The sequence below is a fragment of the Myotis nattereri genome, assembly GCF_964212035.1.
Source record: "Myotis nattereri genome assembly, chromosome: 3".
In the NCBI taxonomy this organism is placed as follows: domain Eukaryota; kingdom Metazoa; phylum Chordata; class Mammalia; order Chiroptera; family Vespertilionidae; genus Myotis; species Myotis nattereri.
Window position 1 is genome coordinate 63,674,049 of NC_138077.1, and position 25,434 is coordinate 63,699,482.

The 25,434-nt window shown below is 39.8% G+C and overlaps 1 protein-coding gene across 6 annotated transcripts in view; it reads left to right on the forward strand.

The window, feature by feature from the left end:
• LSAMP (limbic system associated membrane protein) overlaps window positions 1-25,434 on the forward strand; it is a 640,943-nt gene that overhangs the window by 319,942 nt on the left and 295,567 nt on the right. For all 6 annotated transcript variants that reach the window (XM_081086904.1, XM_081086906.1, XM_081086905.1 and 3 more), the window contains exon 2: window positions 12,245-12,477. In XM_081086904.1, the coding sequence (XP_080943030.1) occupies window positions 12,245-12,477 (233 nt within the window). The remainder of the gene's footprint in view (window positions 1-12,244; window positions 12,478-25,434) is intronic.

A 25,434-nucleotide genomic window follows, 5' to 3' on the forward strand; every position in this document is an offset into this window, starting at 1 on the left:
AGGTTCTTTGTGAGGCAATAGAGATGCAAATATTGAGAAGACATGGCTGTACTTCATTCTTAAATAATGATGAGAGGCAGAAAAACAAAGAATTAAAATCTAACACAAGCAGGGAACAACTTGGGAAATTGGAGAATGTGCTTCACAAGGGAGGGCACATCTGAGATTGGTTTTGTATAGGAGCTTGCCAAAGCAAAAGGTTGCAAAAGGTACTTTGAGTAACAGGAAAACAAGAATGAGATAGATTGGAATCTGAATAAAAGAATACGATTCATGGCAGAGAATCTTAAAGGTCTTAGTTTTAAGGTCTTAACTGTAAGAGGTCTTGACCTCTTGCAATGAAGGCAAACTAGATCCAAAGCCCTTTTAATTAGTTAATTTATTATTTTTCAAAATATATTTTCATTGATTTCAGAGCGAAAGGGAGAGGGAGAGAGATAGAAGCATCAATGATGAGACAGAATCTATGATTGGCTACCTCCTGCAGACACCCTACTGAGGATCTAGCTTGTAATCTGGGCATATTCCCTGACTGGGAATCCAACCATGACCTCCTGGTTCATAGGTCAATGCTCAACCACTGAGCCACACAAGCTGGGCCTGAGCCCTTTTGAAATCTAGCCCTAGCAGGCAGTCTTATTACCTATTATTTACTCACTAAACAATTCAGAGAAGTAGGAGAACAAGTTCAAAACAATGCTTTATTAATCTCTCCTTAGATTTAGCTCTTTCCCTATCTCTGCCTATTTAATTCATTTAACAGTCATAATTTGAGGTGCTGAGAGAGTATATGCCTCTCCTGTAATACAATATCAAAGTTAGAGTGCCCCAGGAAACACAGAGGGTGGCGAAGTGGAGTACAAATTCTCTCAAACTAAAGAGATTGTACATTTGAATTATAAGGGTCTTCCTAGAACGGAGTATGACCTTCACCTTAAAGCATATGCAACTCCCTTTTTAACTCAACCTGGCTGTGAAATTTCAGAGTTAAATTATGTAGTGGATGTAGTAGTACAAGAGGTGATGATGGCCTTTGACTTTCTCTCTCTCCCAAATCCTGACACCAGTTACTCCTTATCATCTCCATTACTCCCCTGCCCCCTGCCAGGGTCTGCGCTTTATGTAAATTATGGATTATATCTACAGTGTCATTCTCCAGTTTGAGTATGCGAGTTCCTTACAAGAGCGCACCCAGATGGGCTCTCTCTCCAAACTCATCAGCTCTTGAGGCGTTCATGCCCATTCTCTCAGTAACTTCCGAAGCTCCATTTTATCATCTGATTCCAAGTCCTACTCATGACCTGATTGTTGATCTGTTCAAGAACTATAGTCTTCAAAGAAATGTTTATATGAGGAAATAAAGTGACCGGGAGAAAATGAAGGAAAAAAACACAACACTAGGTTGTCACATATGTGTGAAGGCCCCTTACACCAATGCCCTTTGGGAGAAAGCAGTGGAGGAAAAGATAGCTTTGAGTATAAGAAACATAGGAGGTGAGGTGAGGTGGAAAGTGAGTAACGAAAAAACAAACATGGACATCATAAAAATTACTATGATTATAATTCTTCATGTGAGAAGTGTCCTTGTGATTCATAAGCATTTGTCAGTGATATATTGGTTTCTTGTCAGCTGGAGGAAGGGACTGCTACATTTCCTTTGCCTAAGATAGATCTGTTTGATATGTGCTCCTTCAATTTGCAGCTACCAGAGTCCCCGATTTCATATTTGTCTCTACAAAGTACATTAAAAATTGAAGACTCTTTTACTCTTTATATTTATCTGCCTGTATTTCTTTTACCTCTGCCTCTTGCTGTGAAGGCAAACTAGACTGCAGAGCCCTTTTCTAAAGGTAGTCCTGATAGACAATCTGATTACCTATTATTTACTTAGTTACTATATATTAACTCTGTTGTTTCATACATGCTATATCTATTAATTGTCATGTATAGAGGGCATAATTTGATCCACATTGTATCTAAATGCTCCAATGATAACAATTTACATAATGTTGTTTATAATAAGACTAGTAAGTAAGGGGTTGGGTTTTCAAGTGAAACTTATAGAAAGAATCCTGACTTTATAACCATGCCTCATACAAAAAGAATGCTTATCCTAAGTGTATTATAATTGATTTCTCCTTACTTCTGGAATAAGATAAAGAGTAAACCCTACATGATATAGAGCATATTTTCTTTCCTTCTAGGACTTAGCATATTTTTTATATTTACTTTGTAATGACTCAGGAGGTAACAACATTTTCTTTATATAGCTATGGAGTTGTTTTTTATTGCAAAGGAAGTGAAATGTTTAAATAGAAATTTGAGGCACGATTCCAAGATTATTTTTACTTTTTCAAAGGTAAAACTCAAGGCAATTCCCCACCCCCCCACCATTGTAAATGAAAGAGATTTTTCACACAGAACAGTGACTCATAACAAGAATAATAATAAAAAAAAGGCAAGATTTAAAATTGTTTCTCATCCTCCTCCACTGAGTGGGGAGTAAGGAGAGAACCCGTAGTTCAAAGGAGAGGGAAGGGTTATAGTTTCTTGCTACTACAGAGAGAGTGTAATTGCCTCTCACACATTGAGGAGGAGAAGGACTAAACATATTATTGCAACATGAAGGTCCACAAAGCATAGAGCATGCCTCATTTAATCAAGGAGGAACCCCAATTCTGCCAAGCATATCTCAGCAGATCCCAAAATACAGCATGGACCAGCTGTTGTGGGCTGCCCCAAAGAGAGATCCTGATGTGTGTTCTAACTGGATCTGATTAAAAGTGGTGAGGCATTTCAGGTCTGGGCTGCTTATGCACAGGTATGCCAAAGCCCTTTAAAAATGCTCCAGAGATGGCATCAGAGCCTCAATTTACATGGCTGCACTAGCATCACACTGCCTCATTCTGCTTTTGATGTAATGTTCATGGGCTTTAGGGGACCAGTTGCTGACCAGATGCAAGAAAACATAGGGCCCTAAATTGAGGTTTCACTGGAGGTGCCTACTAATAAGAGAGGAATTGGAATAAACAACAAAATCTAGAGATTGCCGGATTTAGCCACCAAAATGGGATTTCTACAGAATGATTGTCCATGACTCAAATTATTAAAAGTGACCAGCACAAAAATTTATTAGACTCTTTGAAGCTCACTGGGTGCTCTACATTTAATCCATTTAATAATCACAATCATTAAATAAGGTAATTATTATTCCTGTTTTGCTAAGGAAAAACAGGGAAGCTCTTTAGTAATAGTGGACCATTTATGGCTAGGCGCTGCTCTATATGTTTAAAATTAACCCACTTAGACATTACAACATTGAAGTAGATACTGTTGTAGTCTTTATTTTACAGATGAGGAAACCTAGGTACAGAGAGGTCAAGCAAGATCATAGAATGATCATGTGACGGAGGTAGAAAACAGCCCAAACTGTCTCAGCCTGAACCCTTTACCACCCCACCATGCTGCCTTCTTTGCTAGGTAACTTGCCCAAAGCTACAAAACCACGGAGCCTGTGATTCTTCCACCTCATCACTGACAAGAGAATGGGGATCTTGAGTTAAGGTGTAATTTAAAAGATGCTGATTTATTTTTCTAAAGTGAACAAGACTCTTGGAAAGACCTCAGGAAAGCTATTTCCAAGCATTTGTAAATGTTCCTGGGATTGATCCTAACTCTAGCTATGACTGAGATAGAAATCAAGTTTTCCCTGGATCTCAGCCTCAACTCTGCACTCTTTTTATAATTTCTTTCTTCCTTTTTTTCATTTATTTCTTCTATGTAAATGTAGAGATGATACAGTTGATGTGATGACAAGTGAAGCACAGAGTGTCCTAGAATTGACGGTTTGTCCAGGCATGTTCAACTCTTAAATTTGGTGGTTCTGTTTCTCCTATTCTTACCCTTCACCTCATCTATACCATCTGCATGGAATATATGTTTATGCTTCCTCAAGAAATTGAACCTGAAAATACAGCAATGTATATATCATATATCTATATATGTAAAAATTCACATATGATTGGGCATGGGGCTACCTAGTGATATTAAGAGACAAAAAGCATATTTAGGGAGGCCTTTCCATTGTTCCAGGGCTCGCACAGCCTGACTTGGCTGTACTGTTTACCGCTATGGATTCTTTCTTGCTCTTATAGGTGATACACTATTCTCATAAGTAGTACCCAATCACAGAGAGGGTGTTTTGTCAATATGTCATGCACAAATAACTAATTTAAGGAAATATATAATTGATCAGAAGTCTGGGTAATAATACATTCAGTAGGTGTCATTATACTCTCTAAAGAGATAAACTTTTAGAATGACTTAGAGAAATCACTATTTCTTTTATAATCATTTCTGTATATGAATATTTTCTTCTTGTCTATAATACTCTACCAGAAGAAAATTTGAGCATTAGCATATATACTTGTTTTACATCTTGTGAAATGTTTCCATGTACATCACCTCCTTTTATTCATAGAACTACCATAAAAGTGGTTCTAAGAGGTTGGGGCAAGTATCATTAGCCTCATTTTACTGGTGAAAAAACTAAGATACAGAAAGGTTAAATGAATTACCTGTGTTTCACTAGGAAATATACTGAAAGCCAGAACCAAAATAATCCTCAGGAACTAAACAGTGTGTCTTTTACCGTAATACTCCATCAGCAGTGTTCAGATTCCTGAATCACTGTGGCCAGTGATAGAGTCATGCACATCTGGTGCCTGTGGTTCATTACCTCCATGTTCTAACCCTCTCTTGAACTTCCATCACTACTTCATGTGTGTGTATAAACACACGTGCATGCAGGCTCTTGTACATGAATGTGTGTGAAGCAGATACAGTGAGAGGATATGATCCTACCATATACTAGTTGTAGATACTGTCATGGTGTTAATTGGACCAAAATTCAGAATCTAGAAAAATATACCATCATCAAACTAAGATCTGTTTCTGGTTCAAGAGGATGAGACAAAGAGAGCAGGCAGGGTTCAAAGCCAGAAGTCAAGTGTGGAAAGAGGAAGAGACAGGAGCAAGGCAGATAGAGAGCCAAAGCTTTTTTTTTTTTTTTTTTTTTTAAATATATTTTATTGATTTTTTACAGAGAGGAAGGGAGAGGGATAGAGAGTTAGAAACATTGATGAGAGAGATCGATCAGTTGCCTTCTGCACACCCCCCAGTTGGGATGTGCCCGCAACCCAGGTACATGCCCCTGACCGGAATCGAACCTGGGACCCTTCAGTCCACAGGCCAACGCTCTATCCACTGAGCCAAACCGGTTCGGCCCAAAGCTTTTTGTTGCAGACAAGACTTGACAGGTGGCCTGAGGTCAAGTAGAGAATCGCCACAATTCTTTTATTTTCTACTGAATTTAATCTTAGAACATGGTAACAAAGCAGAGATGATCTAAAATGATTAATTCAAAATTCCTTAAATTTGGTTTTTAACTGATTTGTTATTTTTTAAAAAAATATGTTTGCATATGTGTTGTTGGAATTCATTTACTTAAAATAATATGATAAATCAGACTACAGACTTCTGACTCAGGAGAATCTGGGATATTTCCATGATGCTTTATTTCATCCTCTGCTTAGAACTTTTTCTGATTCCATACTTTAATGCTGGGAATTGCTTCCCAGAACAAGTATATTTCCTTCTAGAGTAATGAATTGATTTACTAGGGTGTTTGTACCTTAAAGTTACAAAGCAAACAATATAAAAATAAATGGCCAACACATTCTTGAAGACTTTCTTCCCATCTACATCTTGAATTATTCCACATCTTATAAAAGAGGGAGAATCACAAATGTGAAAAAAAATAAACTTATAACCAGAACATCACTATGTCATGAACTTATATATTCAGGGGGTTTGGTGGCAATTTAGTTCTCTGTACATTAAGAAGCATGTGCCTATGAGAAAAGACTGCTGCTCTGTAGTTGTTTGTCCCATGTTCCTGGACATTTAAACAAAGTCTAACTCAGGATTTTTCAACTTTGACCCTGTCAGCATTTTAGATGGAATATGTCTTTGTTGCGTGGGGGGCGGGGGGAAAGGGGAGGTTGTCCTTTACATTGTAGGATGTTTACAGTATCCTTGATCTCCACCCACTAGATGCTAGTAGCAACCTCCCCCCTCCAGTTGTCATAATCCAATAATGTCTCCAGTATTGTCAGATATCATCTGGAAGCACAAATTGCCCCCACTTGATAGCCATTCATCTAACTGTTCTTTCTTAATTTAAGAACAAATCTTGTCCTCGCCAGTTTGGCTCAGTGGATAGAGCATCGGGCTGCAAACCAAAGGGTCCCAGGTTCAAGTTTGGCCAAGGGCACATACCCAGATTGCAGGCTAGATCTCCAGTGCGGGGGGGGGGGGGTGCAGGAGGCAGCCAATCAATGATTCTCTCTCATCATTGGTGTTTCTATCTCTCTCTCCCTCTCCCTTCCTCTCTGAAATCTACAAAAATATATTTTTTAAAAAAGAAACAAATCTCCCTATCTGGCCAGTTCCACTTTCCTCAGTCCTTACATTTAAAAAATTACGAGGGTAGATAATTACTGAGAGCTTAAATAAAATATAATTTGTTATCAATGTTATTATGTACTCTTGAGAAATAGTAGAAAGTTTAAGTTTGGATAAATTATAAATTGGTATGTTCTTGGTAACCAATAATGCTTGTTAAAAAATGAAGATGTTTCTGGTAGCAATGAACAGGCTTAATATCTAGTAGATGTGTATCACTTACATCATGGATATACTGTCAGTAAATATGCTATTGAGCAATCAATAATTTGTACAAGTGGAATTTAGCATTTCATTTCTGCTTCCAATTAGATTCATTGTTTTGGAAACATAATCCCCAGACTTATACAGTAAAAGTGGAATTATTAGTGTACCTGTTTGTATAAGGTACATAATATACTTGGTGTAAAATGTTCACAGAGATCCAATGCTTGAGATTTTTATGGGTGTATTGATATTTTGTGACAGTTTTGTGAACTTAGATATACTGAACAGGGAAGATAGAAGTTTGTTTGCTTGCCTTTCTGGTTATTTTTTAAGCTGGTTTTTATAATATTATTGATTCATAATTATGATAAGTAACCCACCTGATATTTTTGCTTTCAAGGTTAAAATGGGCCATCCACTAAATGTTCATCTAGTGCTTTATGCTTCTTTTTGTTGTTTATCACATACAATATAGATTATTTAATTCCCAGGGGTGATTTTCTATCATATTGGAGTCAGTGCATTTTTTCTCTTTTGCTTTAATTTTAATACCACACTCAATAATTCTCTTTAAATGCCCCTTTGTATCTGATCATTTTATTTATTTCTTAAGAAAACTTAAAATAGTTATCCATCTATTCTGTGCCTATTAGATAATCCTATATAATAAAGAGGCAATATGCAAATTAACCCTTACACCCTCACAAGATGGCTGCCTATGACCAGGCCAGCAGGGTTGTTAGTGAGGGATGACCAAACGACTGAACAGCAGGCTGTGTGGGGTGACCAGGCCAGCAGGGGTGTTAGTGAGGGATAACCAAACAACTGAAAAGCAGGCTGCATGGGGCGACCAGGCCAGTGGGGGGGCCATGAGGGGCAACCAGGCCAGCAGGGGGTCAGTGGGAGTGACCAAGTCAGCAGGGGGGGATGCAGTTTGGGGTGACCAGGCTGGCAGAGGGGGGCAGTTGGGGGCAACTAGGCTGGCAGGGGGGGCAGTAAGGGGTGACCAGGCCAGTGGTGGGGCAGTTAGGAGCAACCAGGCCAGCAGGAAGGGGTCAGTTGTGGGTGACCTGGCTGGCAGTGGTGGGTTGTTAGGGATGACCAGGCCGGCGGGGGAGCAGTTAGGGGTGATCAGGCTGGCAGGGGGGCACAGTTTGGGCAACCAGGCAGGCAGGCAGGTGAGTGATTAGGAGCCAGCAGTCCAGGATTCTGAGAGGGATGTCTGACTGTGAGTTTAGGCCTGATCCCCGGGATCGGGCCTAAACCTGTAGTCAGACATCCCCTGAGGGGTCCTGGATTGGAGAGGGTGAAGGCTGGGCTGAGGGGACCACCCCCCCCCCCCGCCACCTGTGCACAAATTTTGTGTACTGGGCCTCTAGTTAACAAATATTTGAAAATTGACTTAATAGCAATTTGTTTTATTAAATTCAGTTTATTTATTCCACATTTCAGTGAGTACTTACTGTGTACATTAAGCATGTCAAACTTAAAGGCTAACATGGGCCAAATAAACAAGGCATGCGGCCTGCAGGCTGCAAGTTTGACATGTTTGGTGTACATGATGGGTTTATGCTGCTAGGCACTGTTAGGGCTACATAGGTGAATTCCAAGAGGCTCACTGTCACTAATAATTTCATAAGGAAAGATTAATACAAATAGCCTAATGTAATGTGGATTGTAATGAGGTCATAAGAAAAAGCCAAGTAAAAGGATGGGATCCTGATGAGAGAAGATTTCCTGGAGAGGTGGCACTCTGTGCTATGCCCATGTCTTCAGCCGCCTGCCAGAACTCCCACCTAGAGTGGAGGGATGGCCTTTGTCCCTCTCCTCTTGGCAGCAATACCTGCTCTCTTTAGGGTGCTATCCTTTCTAAATCCTGGAATGAGTTGCAACATTTTGAGCTCCTGGAAAAAACGTTCTATTAAAACCAAACAACACATAGCATTGACATGTTTTTAAAATATATCTCTTTACACTTTTCCTGATTTAGTGAAGGGTGATTTTGAAGATAAAGTCATTAGTTACCCAGTTGTTGTTTTTTGTTGTTGTTGTTGTTTCAAATATATTTTTATTGATTTCATAGAGGAAGGGAGAGGGAGAGAGAGAACATCAATGATGAGAGAAAATCATTGATCAGCTGCCTCCTGCATGACCCCTCCTGGGGATCCAGCCCACAACCCAGGCATGTGCCCTGACCAGGAATTGAACCATGACCTCCTGGCTTATAAGTTGACGCTCAACCACTGAGCTACGCAAGCCGGCCTAGGTACCCAGTTTTGAAGTAGATTGTCTGGCACTAGAGCAACATCGAGTGCAGGATAATATATTATTACTGTATCATGATGGCATAGCATGAGAATTTTCATTTGCTCTACAGGTATGCCAAATGCACAGTTGAGCCAACTCATCTCCTGATGCAAGCTCATGATGCTTATCAGCCAGTCAGTGCATGCTGGGAACCTGGGTCTGCATTAATCAGCATTTCCTCATTTCTAAATAGCCATGCATTCTGTGCCTACCCTGTGTTACTGGTTATTTTTATTTAACAAACAAAGTCTGCAAACTGAGACTATTATGTTGACTCTTACCATATTTTTTCTTACATCCACTTCTTATGGTTTAAAAAAGTTGCTACCTTATATCAAGAGTCTAAAATTAATTAGTTCTGAAATTGAAATAAACACATTCATTTGCTTATTTTTCAGTATGAAAGTTTAAGTCAATTTTAGAAAGATGATTTTCTAGTTTATAGTCAATGCATTTACTTTGGAACTATTGATTATTAAAAAAAAAGAACCCTTAAATATCTGGAAAAGTGGTTTTCTTTTAAGAAATACTACATTGTGCTCTGGTGCTTGGAGTTGGCTATTTATATTTAATTAGTAAAAAGAATGAATGTATGTATAAATGTTTGAATTCTAATACACCTTTCACTTATTTCAATGTAAAAGATAAATTAAAAAATTAAATATGAATGAAACACAATGTAAAAATAAGATGTTATGTAGATTGTCATAGCAAAATTCCCATATAATATATTGTTTCAAGAAGATGCATTTTTATGGGTCTGGCAATTTTGCTGAAATAGTCAATTACTCCTTTAGGTACGATAGATCTGTCTCCTCTCAGAGAATAATTTGGAGTAATTATATGTATGGTAATTTCAACTTTTCCATGGACAAAAATTGCTAAAATATCCAAAGGACCCTAAAGACCTGATTTAGATACTCTATCTTGTGCTGATAAGAAAATTCACCCAATTCATTTGTGGATGCTATAGAGCTCAGGTTGGGGTGAAATATATAGGGTGGGACAAAAGTAAGTTTACAGTTGTTTGTCTGGAAAATAATAAAATAAGTAATAAGTAATAATGCAAGAATAAACTCTGTGTTTCTGGTACTCACAACGGTAAACCTATTTTTGTACCTATAAGTCTTGTGTCTACATTGTGATACTGTTAATTCACACGACAGGCATTTGCCAAATTTTACTCTTTACACCAGATTAGTTTTGGGAGATACCTTAATGAATTAGGCAAAATCTCAGTCTTTATTTGACTGATGGGCCAATTTTGTGTATAATGCATTATATGGTATCTTTTTATCCAAAATGAACATATTAGGACCATGTGCTGGCCTAAACAGCATTCAAAGTCCATCTCTATGATATCTGCTTGCTTCTGTATTGAGCTGTGTAGATGAGAAAAGTAGAAGGAGAAATGTGATAGAAAATTTAAAACACATTTATAGAGGTACATTTCTATTCTTCTCAGTCAAAAGTAAAAACACAGTAACTCTGCATGAACAACTTCACTTATGATCTAGAAGACAGCAAACAGCTTGTTAATTAACTAAAAAATGATTCTAAGTTGAGACGTGCTGCAAACATCAACAAGGACAGAGAAATGATGCCATAAAAGGAAAGAAGAGAAAAAGTAAAATTGAGTCTGGAAAGAAGCAGCAAGTATCCATGAAGTTAGCTCTGCACTCACTCTTTCAGAAGTGTTAATTATCAAATGTATCTAATTAATCCCAGTAATATCTGTATGGTAGAGAAACACATATTGAGTAATGGAGATACTAAATGATACCTTCATTTGCCTGTCGTTAGGAAAATAAATAGATTGAGAAGAAAAGAAAGACCTGCATATCAAGGCACCCAACTAATTAAATAAGATAATCATGCTAAATAAAATACATAATTCAACAAAAATTAATGGGGCAAGGAGATCTGCACAATAGGAATTTTTAAAAGACTCAGCCTTTCTCCTTATGAAAGATACAAATCAGCCTCTGTATCCCTTCTGTGGACAGCCTGTGGGTAGGACATCAATTTCCTGTCTATGCATGGGTGTAGAATCTCTATGCCTGGCTGTCATGACCTGAGAGGAAACCTGGGTTTGACATAGTTTGGAAAATATAAGGGAATATGGTGTTTTGGTTGTTTTGCTGTCATATTCCTGGCTCCTTCCGTCCATCCCTCAAGCCCCAGAGTGCTGAGCAGCTGGCTTTGCAGCTGTAAGAAAGTCTGGGACAATCTTCCTATGGGGTACACATAAATCTTGCCAAAGTGAAACAGAGAAAACTTTCTGCTTGTTTTTTTGTCTGTGTTTTTTTTTTTCATTTCCAGGTTCTTGATATAACTGAAAAAACTGTATCATGTAAAGTATTTTCCCCTTCTTCAGTGGTCTGTGTTCTTTGCCCTTTTCTTTCAAGTTTCAGGGAGAGACTTTTAGGTTTCTAAAATAATAATTTAAATAAACATTTTTCTTTCATCATCCTTGCAATAGAAACTGTAAAATTGGTTTCTTCACCTCCCACAAAAGAGTGAATTCATACTAACGGGCTCAGAAATGCTGGTAGCAAGCTGTCTTGCCAGCTACAACCTGCTGCCCTCAGCAGCTGGAACCATACTTAGGCAAGATGATGCTAGTTAACTCTGATGACCTTGACCCAACACCTAGCTACCTACTTGGACTTGCTCACACATGCCTCACTCCTGAGAGTAGGCATTCCAAACTCATACAGATCAAATGCAAACTCTGAAATCTGGTCTAATTCCTACCATGGTGGGGCATAACTTAAATATACCATCACACAAGAAAATAGCTATGAAAGAATAAGTACAACTCAAAACGGGAAATGTGCCACATTATCAATCATCTGATTCTCAAAATTACTTAAACAGATGGAGTTCTGTGTGAATGACCTTTTCCTAGATAAGAAGATAATCCAGTGGGAAATCAATACCCATTTAACTTTGCCTGCATTACTCATACTCGGATTGTTTATTGCTGAATTGAGTCTAATGTAATGATATCTATCCATTGAATGGTAATTAGATCTTCAAGAAGAACTAGTGATGATATTTAAGACTCTAAGAAAGAACATGGCAATGGTTCATCCTGCATTAAATATTTTTCTTGACTGGTCTTGTTGAGTCTAATTGTGTGAAGAATGAATGCAGATGCAGGCATGGCTAAAGCTCTAATGTTGTTATTCTGCTCTGCCAGGTGCATTGTAGAAGACAAGAACTCAAAAGTGGCCTGGCTGAACCGTTCTGGCATCATTTTTGCTGGGCATGACAAGTGGTCTCTGGACCCCCGGGTGGAGCTGGAGAAACGTCATTCTCTGGAATACAGTCTTCGAATCCAGAAGGTGGATGTCTATGATGAGGGTTCCTACACTTGCTCGGTTCAGACACAGCATGAGCCCAAGACCTCCCAAGTTTACTTGATTGTGCAAGGTAAGAAAATGATAGGATAGGTGAGGTGGGGGGCACTGCATAATCATGATGTACAAAATACTTGCATAATACTTTCTAAAAATAAAAAAGGAAGACTTTAAAATGTATTATGGCACTTAAGTATCTGTTTTTTCTCTAAAAGAATAGACTTATAATAATGAGAAGACTAAGGAGAATATAGAGTTGAGTCTTGCCCCTATGAGCCAGTACCCTTGGTGAGAATCTTTTCTCCCAGCCCTCAGTGTGAAAATACACAGCAAAGGCTACAGCCATTGGAATAAGATGAAACAGGAACACAAGAACACACACATGCTTAGAACCATGTGAAATCCACTTTTTCATGCTGTTGAGCACTGCAAACTTTGCTGAAGGTTTGATTTTTACCTGTCCCCAGCCTAAATGATATCCCTAACTATCTGCTTTCATGATAGCAAATGTTGTTTGGAAAAATAAAAGTTTCCAGAGGCCTTGGCATCCTCTCCGCTGGCCAGCTTTCTGTGTAGTTTGTGTCTCCATCTAATGGCAAGTTATTTATGAGCAAATCCAGCGACAAGGATCTGCAAAGTCATTGAGGAAAATCTGCTTCTAGATTGGGGTTTCCAAGGACACATCTGAGTCATGGTTTTATAGGACGAAAACCCTAAATGGCATACACATGCTCCCAAACTATAGCTCTCTAGGGTCCTGTTCCCCATAACTGCAGAATGAGAACAAAGCTGATCAGCTGCACAATTTTATTGCAAGCGAAGTCAAACCACCAGCAACTTCAATCTATCTAACAAGATCTAAACACTAACAAATATCAGGGCTGTGTTCATGTATTCTTGATTTACAATTTTATGTAAATTTAATGCAAATTAGGCATGGCCCTCAGGGCTCCTGTCAAGATTCCAATGCAGTCAGTGGTGTGGCAAAGTTTGACTGTAGCTTCTATTAATGTGTATGGAATTGATTACTGCAGCATTTAAATTATTGCTCTTCCAACTACTCTGATTAATAGGTTGAAACTGGAATAAAATACATCAGAGGCTCCCTGGTACAGGGGTGGTTTAGTCATGTGACCTCCATCTTGGTCCATTTGCAATGGCTGACAGCTTCATTTTATTGCTTTTAAAAGGCATGTCTACTGACTTGCAAAGTTCCTTTCACAATCAAAGCAGATAATACTTTCCATTTAGTTTAATAGAAAGTACTTGAGGTACAATAATAAGAGACAGCAGGGCTTGGATCTCAGGCAGCCCATTAAAAATTTTTAAATATAACTAGAGAATTGTAAATATGTAAATTTACCATTTCCCTCATAAACACACTCTCTCTCTATGACACATGCACACAGACACACACACACACACACACATATGCACGCAAGCATACACATGCATACTTCAAACCAAAGTTCTACCACATTGAATAGCAGACAAAGGGGAGGTAACTAGTTTATTTAAGGTCCATTAGAAATACTAGATGCCTGGTGCATGAAATTCATGCATGGGGGCGATCCCCTCAGCCCAGCCTGCACCCTCTCCAATCTGGGACCCCTCGGGGGATGTCCAACTGCTGGTTTAGGCCCAGTCCTGGGGATCAGGCCTAAACCAGAAGTCGGACATCCCTCTCACAATCTGGGACCACTGGGTCCTAACTGCCAGCCTGGTCGCCCCCAACTGCCCACCCCTGTTGACCTGGTCGCCCCTCACTGCCCCCCTCTGCTGGCTTGGTTGCCCCTAACTGCACCCCCTGCTGGCCTGGTCACCCCACACAGCCTGCTGTTCAGTCATTTGGTTGTCCCTTCCTAACCTCCCTGCCAGCCTGCTCACCCCACACAGCCTGCTGTTCGGTTGTTACTATGAGTGCATCCTGACCAATTTGCATGTTACCCTTTTATTAGTATAGATTGCTACGCAATCAATATCAATACCTTTACAGGTATGAATATCTGTACTTTAAATGTCATTGGAAAGCCACTAGAGGCCACACTAGAAATTTTATATTGCCTTATACTGAATAAAATTGGACAATCTAATTATATCACTTGGTTTGTAAATAAGGAAACAGAAGTTCATTAAATGTAGGTTACTTGTTCAAGATCACACAGAGAATTCAGAAGTACATTGGAGCCAAACCAACCTAGAATCAAATCTGAAGCACTTTCTACTAAATATATATTTTTAAAATTTATTTCAGAGAGGAAGGGAGAGGGAAAGAGAGATAGAAACATCAATGATGAGAGAGAATCATTGATCAGCTGCCTCCTGCACACCCCTCCCCCCCTGGAGATTGAGCCTTCAACCTGGCATGTGCTCTTGACCAGAATTGAACCCAGGACCCTTCAGTGCACAGGCCGATGCTCTATTCACTGAGCAAAACCAGCTAGGGCTGAAGCACTTTCTACTAGAATGAAAACTTTTGTTATGCTAAGTGAAATAACTCAGAGTTTGATAAACAAAATAGATCCAGAGACATAGAAACATGAAATAGACTGTTGAATCTCAGAGGGAAGGCAGGGGTGAGTGGGTGGGAAGAGATCAACCAAAGAACTTGTATGCATATATGCATAACACATGGACACAAACAATAGGGTGGTGAAGGCCTAGGGTGAGGTGTGGGGAGGGGTAGAAGAGATCAATAGCGGGGAAAGGGGGATATATGTAATACTTTAAACAATAAAGATTTTAAAAAAAGAAAAAAAATTTGGAACCCAAAACTAAAAAGAGAAAATTTTTATTATTACTTCTAGAACTACCACATTTATATTTAAGTCTGAGCTCTTAGTGCCAAATGTTCAATGGTCTTTCCTTTATTTCTGATTCAACTATTCACTTTTAACCCAGAGGGTTAGAGCTAGAACTAGATTAGATTATACTGCACACATCTCCATGCCATGTCAGCACATGTGAAATTAACTTAAATTTCACTTAATATTAAAGGAAGGAGATGAACCTACTAAGTGCCAAGTACCATATATTCCTTGTTTCATCCTATCTAATAAAAGAGAAACACGGTAATTGGCGTACAACCGCTACCCTTCCCATTGGTTAACCAGGGCAATATGCAAATTAAATGCCAGCCAAGATGGCGGCCGGCAGCCAGGCAGCTTGAAACTAACATGAGGCTTGCTTGCTTCAGTGATGGAGGACTCCAATGTTCCCCACCTGCTGCTGCACGCCTCTGACCTACAACTCTAAGCAACTATGTAACAAATATAGAAGCTAAACAAAACCCCAGAAACCTGCTATAGTCTGCCAGGCTTCAGCCAGCAGGATCGCAACATTGTAAACAAAGGCCAGAAACCACTTTCAGCAGCGGAGGCCTAAGAGCTGGAGCCAAGCCTCAAAGCTAAAGCTGGCCCAGAATAAAAAAGAAAAAAAAAGAAAAAAAAGGAGTGGTTGGGAGCTTCTGTCACCCACCAGCCTGAAAACAGCCCTCAGCCCCTCACCCAGACTGGCCAGGCACCCCCAGTGGGGACCCCCACCCTGAAGGGTGTGTGACCAGCTGCAAACAGCCATCATCCCCTCACCCAGGCTGGCCAGGCACCTCAGTGGGGACCCCCACCCTGAAGGGTGTGTGACCAGCTGCAAACAGCCATCATCCCCTCACCCAGCCTGGCCAGGCACCCCAGTGGAGATCCCCACCCTGATCCAGCAGACCCTACCGGGCAAACCAGCCAGCCCCACCCATGCACCAGTCCTCTATCCTATATACTAAAAGGGTAATATACCTCCCAGCACCGGGATCAGCAGAGCCACGAGGCCTCCCTGCACCGGGATCAGCGTGACAGGGGCCAGCGCCCAAACCCCCAGATCACCCTGTGGCTCTGTGTGTGACAAGGGGCGGGGCCACAACCTCCCTATCCATCCTGTTCTGTTTGTGACAGGGGACAACGCCCCAACCCCCTGATCGCCCTGTGGCTCTGTGTGTGACAGGGTGTGGCGCCCCAACCCCCTAATCGGCTCTGCTCTGTGTGTGACAGGGTGCAGCGCCCCAACCCCCCCACCCCCCAACAGGCCCTGCTGTGTGTGTGATGAGGTAGAGCCATAACCTCCCCATCGGCCCTGCCCTGAGTGTGAGAGTGGTGGCGCCCCAACCCCCTGATCGGCCCTGCTCTGTGGGTGATAGAGGGTGGTGCCCCAAACCCCTGATGGGCCCTGCTCTGTGCGTGACAGGGGGCAGCACCCCAACCCCCTGATTGGCCCTGCTCTGTGTGTGACAGGGTACAGAGCCCCAACCCCCCTGATAGACCCTGCTCTGTGAGTGACAGCGGGCAGTGCCCCAACCCCCTGATTGGCCCTGCTCTGTGCATGACAGGGGGTGGCGCCGCAACCTCTCCATTGACCCTGCCTTGAGTGTGACAGGGGATGGTGCCCCAACCCTCCAATCGGCCCTACCCTGAGCGTGACTGAGGGTGGCATCGCAACCTCCCAATCCGCCCTGCTCTGTGCATGACAGGGGGCGGCACCCCAACTCCCCAATTGGCCCTGCTCTGAGCCCGACCAGGGGCTGCACCTAGGGATTGGGCCTGCCCTCTGCCACCTGGGAGCAGGCCTAAGCCATCAGGTCGTTATCTCCCAAGGGGTCCGAGACTGTGAGGTGGCACAGGCCGGGCTGAAGGACCCCCCTCCCCCTTGAGTGCACAAATTTTTGTGCACCAGGCCTCTAGTTTAATTATAATATTACTAGAGACCCAGTGTATAAAAATTTGTGCACTCAGTTCAGGGGGGGCTGAGGGGGCCCCTCAGCCCAGCCTGTGCCCTCTCACACTCTGGGATCCCTGGAGGGATATCCACCTGCCAGCTTAGGCCTGCTCCCCTGGGGATGGGGCCTAAGATGGCAGTCAGACATCCCTCTGGCAGCCTGGGAGCCCTCGGGGGATATCCGTGGGGAGCGGGCATAAGCTTATAGTCAGACATCCTTTGGGCTGCCACGGAGGCAGGAGAGGCTCCTGCCACCACAGCTGCGTTGGCCAGCTATGAACTGGCTTCTGGTTGAGCAGCGCTCCCTCTGTGGAAGTGCACCCACCACCAGGGGGCAGCTCCTGCATTGAGAATCTGCTCCCTGGTGGTCAGTGCACATCATAGTAACCAGTTGTTTCTGGTAGTTCCGCCATTAGGGTCAATTTGCATTTTACCCTTTTATTATATAGGATTATAACTTTATTATAAACTAGAAGCCTGTTGCACAAAGATTCGTGCAATAGGCCTTCCTTCCCCTGGCTGCCGGCACTGGTTTTCCTTTGGCACCCAGGACCCAGGCCTTTGGTCCAGCCACAGCGGAGAAGCCAAGCCTCTTCAGTCTTCAGTCTTCAGTCTTCACTCTTCAGTCTTCAGTCTTCACTCCAGCTGGAGCCTTCAGTCTTTGTTCCAGGCCTGCATATGAAAATTAACCACCATCTTTGTTGGGTTAATTTGTATAGTCGCTCTGATTGGCTAGTGGGCGTAGCAGAGTGACACCAATTTGCATGTTTCTCTTTTATTAGTGTAGATATGCAAAAACTTAAAGTTCATGGATAATTAGGAGCTTGCAAAAGGCTCCCTGTTGGCTGGAAACAGGGTTTTAAACCCATATCTGACTCAACATGTTATTGAATTTTAGTCTTAACCATATTTCTTTGAAAGAGAAAATTATCAACAAAGCCTGTACTTATAAGGGAGATGAAGAAAGAATTGTCTCTTCCTTGAGCCTGAGTCATGAAAGGTGATTTTTTTGGACATTTATTTGGCTGTTGATCTTTAGCACAAGATGACTGAACCTCTTCCCCCTAGGACACTCATCTTTGTGATTATGTGAGGTATTCCATCCCTATACACTATTCATGCTGCTTCGTAATCCCTGCTTCAACTTTTCATGTTTCTACCACTTCAAATATTCTGCTCCTAGGTCTGGCTGACCTGTCTTTCCTCCTATCCCACAGCACCCTCCTTCAGAATATGTTTCTTTTTAGTTTTTCAAACTTGCTTACCTTCAACTTAACTGATTATTAAGTAAACTAGAGGCCCAGTGCATGAAATACATACACTCAGTGGGGTCCACCAGCCCGGCCTGAGCCCTCTTGCAGTCTGGGAGCCCTCAGGGGATGTCCAGCTGACAGCTTAGGCCAACTCCCCACAATCAGACTTCCTTCGGGCTGACACGGAGGCAGGAGAGGCTCCCACCACCACCACTATGCTCTCCACCCGTGACCCTGGCTTCTGGCTGAGCGATACTCCCCTTGTGGGAGTGCACTGATCATCAGGGGGCAGCTCCTGCATTGAGTGTCTGCCCCCTGGTGGTCAGTGCATGCCATAGTGACTGGTCATTCTGCCGTTTGGTTGATTTGCATATTAGCTTTTTATTATATAGGCTACTGTATTATTTTTCTCTGCCAACCCTTTGAGGCTAGTGATATGTCATGATGCTATGACATATCACTAAAGAATAGCAATTTAAAAGTAGGCTTTTCATTCGTGCTGCCTAGTTTGAATCTCAACTTTCCTTCTTGCTACTTAAATAAATATGGGGGTAAACCATTTAATTTCTCTAAGGCTTAGTTTTGTCATATGTAAAATACAGGTACAGTTAAAATTTTAAATCCTCTGAATTTATTGTAAGGATTAAATTGGATGATCTGTGTAAGTCCCTAGCTCAGTGTCTGGAGCTCATGTGTTCTCAGCCAATAGACGATGATGATGATGATGATGATGATGATGATGATGATGATGATGATGGATGATGACAACTATGATGATGTTGTTGCTGCTGCTACAGTACCTCTCATAAGGCTCACTTTGACCCTGGGGGTGCTGCCCACTGTCTAAGCCGCTGCCCTTGCCTGTTACCCTTATGGTAGGCTCTTTCAGCTTTTATATTGTATCACTCCAATCTTTTTTTTATTTGTCCTTTTTCTTAGCATCCAGTCTTTAGCTTTACTTCTTTAGGATTCTAAAGACTTATTAGACAAGCATAACTTCTAAGTTCTTAGCTACATTTATTAAGGATGTTTGAGGAGAAAATGTTATCTTTTTTTTTCCTTTTTTATTAAATTTATTGGGGTAACATTGGTTAATAAAATTACATAGGTTTCAGGTGTACAATTCTATCATATATTGTCAGTATATTGTAGTGTGTGTTCACCACGTCAAGTCAAGCCTCCTTCCATAACCATTTATCCCCCATTTACACCATGCTACCTCTCCTCAATTCCCTTCTCCCTGGTAATCACCATATTGGTGTCTTTTAGATTGGTGGGACCTCTCCAAGAATTTATGATTAAGTACTTTGGAGGTGATGCTTGAGAACTAATATTTCTAATTAGTTCCCAGGTGATGCCATGCTATTGGTACAGGGATCACACTTTGAGATTCAGTGCTTTAATAAAAGAATTGTGCACCTTCAAAACATCTGGAAAATAATCCTGCATAATTTCATTTGGTTTTAGACAGTGCTACACCCAAAAATACTTCTAAAATTAATCTTTTGGGGCATGGGACAGAAAACAGGTAGATGGATAACTACTTTATTTTTCTTACTAACATCTTAAGGCTTCCAAGTCTGCTTACTTACCTAGCCTAGTCCTGTGGAAAGAAAATCTCCTCTCTTTCCAAACGGTTCATTTTCAAGTATCAAAGCTATAAAAAAAAATTAATTGTTGAGACATAAGAACTGCTCTAGACTTCAAAATCTTCATAAATTTTTAAGTGGTATTTGTAATCCCTCAGATTTCTCCTGTATTCTATTTCCCCTGGTGCATTCTTTTTTTTTCCTTTTATATGTATTCCCATGATGTTAGTGACTATTCAACATCTCGAATATTTTATCTCTTATTTCAGTGATTAATTTTCACAAATAAATTAAATTTTATCAGTTCATGAGGGTCATTACATGTAAAAATATGCTGTATTGAAATAAATAACTGCATGGTCTGCTAAACTTAATCTTTAGCTACATGACATCTTCACACACCTCCTTCATATGAAAATATACATATCAATAATGACTTTGGGATCACTTGTGATCATTGGTATTAAATGTTGCATCAGTGGAAGCCAAGACTTTTCAAATATACATATGCATTTGAGATAGTAAATTGTGAGACCCATTTATAAAGCCATATATTTGGGCTCCTATGTAATCTTCTTTATAGATTCTAAGATCAAAGATTAAGAAAACATCACCATTAACTTCAATAAATAAAAAAGTACATTCCATTAATAATGCCAATTTCTTACCCTGCTATGATTTCCTGGTTTTTCTGATTCCACAGTGGCTGCACCAATCTTAAATCCTACCAGTGGTGCAAAAGTGTTACCTTTCCTCCACATCCTCACCAACACTTGTTGTTTGTTGATTTATTTTTTAACATGATTTTATTGATTTCAGAGAGGAAGGGAGAGGTAGAGAGAGATAGAAACATCAATGAAGTATAGTGATAAAACAACCCAACCTGTGCCAGGACCCCTCAGGGAGGGTTTCTGAGTGAGATGTGGCCACTACAGGGCACAGGGTACATAAAAAAATGGCATCTAAGTGGAGAGGCAGTCATGAAGGTTAACACATTTGGCTACATTTAAGGTAATTGAGAGAGATAGTAAATATATTGAGGGTAATAATAACCAGTTTCTTACTGTTAGATAAGTATAAATATGGAAAGGGAGTAAGCTAAAATGAACCCTGTGTTTTTCACTAGTGGATTAAAATTGAAGTTATTAGTGTTTATTCATGAATTTTAATAGAAGATAGATATATAGGTAGGTAGATAGATGTAAGTATGTGTCTATATTTTCTAATCATTCCCATTGAGATGGGCTTGGAATACTTACACCTTAGTAGCAATGAGCATACCTAGCATACAGATGTTGATTTAAAATGTTTTTGTTGATTAATTTTATTTTATTATTTTTTAAACATATTTTTATTGATTTCAGAAAGGAAGGGAGAGGAAGAGAGAGAGAGAGAAACATCAATGATGAAAGAGAATCACTGATCAGCTGCCTCCTGCATGCCCCCCACTGGGGATCAAGCCTACAACCCAGGCATGTGCCCTTGACCGTGACCCTTTATTCCGCAGGCCGACGTTCTATCCACTGAGCCAAGCCGGTTAGGGATTGCTGGTTAATTTTATAGAAAGAGATAGACAGATAGGCATCAATTTGTTGTTCCACTTATTTATCCATTCATTAGTTGATTCTTGTATGTGCCCTGACCAAGGACTGAACCCACAACCTTGGCATATCAGGACAATGTTCTAGCCAACTGAGCTACCCATCCAGGGCCTGATGTTGCTATTAAAATATCACTCTTCACTAAAAGGAACAAGCCTAACTCAGAGAAACAGATGATTCCAGGGCTGGGCAAGGAAGAAACAACATGAGTTTGGAGCATCTGTTGTATCAGAAAGTAAAGAAGTCCTCAAAGAAAAATAAGGCATTCTAAAAGTATATAGAAGCCAGCTTGAAAGGGATTTCTACTGTCCAATTCTGGGACAAGTAGTGTATAAAAATGTGTAAAAGCAATGTAGTACAACACTGGGATAATTTAAGCAATAATAATTAAAAATGAGAGTGTAACTCTTTTTCATAGTAGAATGCGAGCTAATCAAAGTAGAAGTAATGATGGAATTTGAAAATTATCATCTAGCAACCATTGCAGAAATAATTAATTAAGGCAAGAAACATAAATGGATTATAAAACTAGTTTGTAAAAGTAAAATAGGGACTGAATTTTTTACATCTCAAAGTAGCTCTCTACAAACTATATATTAAGTAGCAAGGGAAAAATTTAAAAAGTACAAAAGTGAAGAAATCTAGCTGACACCACTCAAAGTTATCACTGCAAGTAATGGGACAAATTGGCCTCATGTACCAAATGATAGGATGCAATGAGCAGAATACAGCATCACTTCTGTAATATGTCTATCAAAACCTGAGTCTAATCATAAGAAGACATTGGATACATCAAAATGGTGGGACATTCTATAGAAAGACTGGCCTGTTAATCTTCATAAAAGTCAAGGTCATGAAAGTCAGGAGAGACTGAGGAGCTGCCTCAGATCGAAGGAGACTAGGAGACTTGGTAACTGGGTAAAGTATGTAATCATACATGGGGCCATTTTCTAGAAAATACATTATTGCGACAATTGACAAAATTTTAATGGAGTCTCAGGTAAAGAGTATATGGGAGTTCTTGTATTATTCTTGCTTTTTTTTCTCTCTGTGAATCTGAAATAATTTCAGAACAAAAATAAAACATCTACACTAATAAAAGAGAAGCATGTAAATTGGTGTTACTCCGCTACGCCCACCAGCCAATCAGAGTGACTATGCAAATTAACCCAACAAAGATGGCAGTTAATATGCATACGTAGGCGTGGAGCCAAGACTGAAGGCTCCGGCCAGAGTGAAGACTGAAGACTGAAGACTGAAGAGGTTTGGCTTCTCCGCTGTGGCCAGACCAAAGGCCTGGGTCCCGGGTGCCGGAGGAATACTGGTGCTGGCAGCCAGGGAAAGGAAGGCGTATTGTGCAAATCTTCATGCAACGGGCTTCTAGTATATAATAATACTTAAAATAGATATTAGGGTTAAGTACTAGTGTGAATCAAATACAAAATTATATTAAATATTAAATAAAGCATGATCAAACAAGATATTTTCAAGCATAATCCATTATAAAGAAATGTTTGAATAAAATATATTACATCAAAAAGTTAAAGGGGAAAAATCATAAATCCCTATAACCAACAAAAATACCTATGATATCATTAAACCAACCTCTATTTTTATTTATTACTCATCAATTTAGTGAACTAAATATAGAGGATATCTTTCTTAACATGAAAAAAAAAATGTGGATAATTTCAACAGAAATACAGCAAAATAGGAATAGGCATGGATACTAACAATATTTTTTTCTTATTTAACATTATTCTGGAAGTTTTAATCAATTAATGGGACAATAAAAAGAGAAGAAAATCAATACAGAAAATAGGAGTAAAATTTTTCAAAGTGCCTATTGCCAATTTACAAAATGAACCATAGAAATAGCAGACATACGGAAAACTATTAAAATCTTACTAATAATCAAGGAAAGGCAAAGTAAAACAGCATTAAATTGTTATTTTTAAAACCAATAATACTGGGAAAGGGTTAACAAAATGTGGCTAGCCCACATTGGCACGTCAGTAGGAAAACTAACACTTTCATATCTCCCTGTGGAGAGTGTAAATTAGTGAAAACTTTGTTATGGTCATATAGGGATGTCTATCAAAGTTTTAAAATAGATTTGTATCATTTGACCCAGTAATTCCACTTCCATGAATGTGTAGAAAGAAAATCCTTTGAAATGCAAATAGTTTTTTGTATAAAGTGGTCATCACAGAATTATGTATAAAGAAAACTATGAAAAACACCCTAAATATGTAGAATAAGGAATGAGGAATTAAACTAATTTCATTAGAAGAAATACCATTATGATGGACATTAGATTGGCTGCCCAGCATTCAAACCTCTTCCCTATGTTGAGGAACTTCTCCCCTTTTAGGATTGTTGGGTTGTAGACATTACCAAACAGTGTCAAAGCTGAAATAAAATTCAGACACCCTCCAAGTTAGAAATTGGACATGAGATGCAGGCCTTGAAACCTACACCTGCTGCAAACTCAGGATTATTAATAGACATTTGATACAAGAAACTTGGGACTAACAAGAATCTGTTCACGTATTGGTGGCACCAGTAACAGTGAGTTTATAGGGGAGGGCTTATATCACTGATGTTTCACCTGTCAAAGTTTGTTCACATACCAATGACATTAAAACTTAGTTACACAGTTTGTTTTTAAATCACTTTATCAGTTCTCTTTATTTTATACATTTATATATGTATAGTCAAATTTATTCATTTTTCTTTATGCTTTTTAAACTAATTTTTATTTTAAGAAAGCCTTCCTCACTTTGTTGAGGTTCATATTTATTGACAGTTCTAGCCGTTTCCTTTGTTTTCTACTTCTAAATCTCTTAGAGAGCTGGTATTAATTTTAATGAGTGGCTGTTCAGTAAAAATATAATTTTATTTTTTTCTTAATTAATTATTTATAACCATCTGTTGAATAATTATACTTTTTCATAAAAGAAAATAAAGCAAAAGGGATATAGTTGTGGCAAAAGAGGAAATAAACTTAAAATTTCCAGCTCAAATGATTACTAACCTTAAAAAGCTCTTATATATTAATAACTAAAGGCCCAGTGCACGAAAGTCCTGCATGGGTAGGATCCCTAGGCCTGGCCTGTGATCAGTGCCAATTGGGGCCTTCTGGCTGCCAGCCAGGGCCTCCCTTTGTTCCGTGCCACTCCCTGGTAGTCAGTGCAAATCATAGCAAGCAATCTAACTCTTGGTCAAATTCCCGAGGGGACACTTTGCAAATTAGCCTTTTATATATATAGGTAGATGAGAGAAATATGAGCACTAATAAAGTTTGGTAAGTTCTCCAGTTATCTGAAGAAATATATCAAATCAATAGTTTATAATAAACACATAAGATATACTATAAAATGGCCATTCACAAAACTTCAAAAATATAAACTCAATTAAGAATGATTTAAATAAGCAATGTGGAGAAGCTGAGTGAATAAGTTGATATCACTTTACCTGGGAGAATAAAATAAAAGGTTGTTGTTGTTTTGTCAGTTTGGTGGTCTTTGTTGTCTTAATAGAATGGGGATATTTAATTCTTGAATGGCAACACAAATAATGTAAAATAAATGTTTCCCAAAGTGCACAGAATATTTGGTATGTCTCTAAAACTTATTAATGTTTAGACCAAGGGCCATGTTGGTGGTGGTGAAAGCTGTGCCATCTTCTGTTGAGATTCACCAGCACTCATTCCCCCTCATATGATGTTTGACATGATACTGGTTTTGTAGGGTTCCCAGAGATGTGAGTGGCAGTAAGGTCTTTTTCCACACAAGGCAGCCAGAGATGTTTTTTGTTTCTTCTA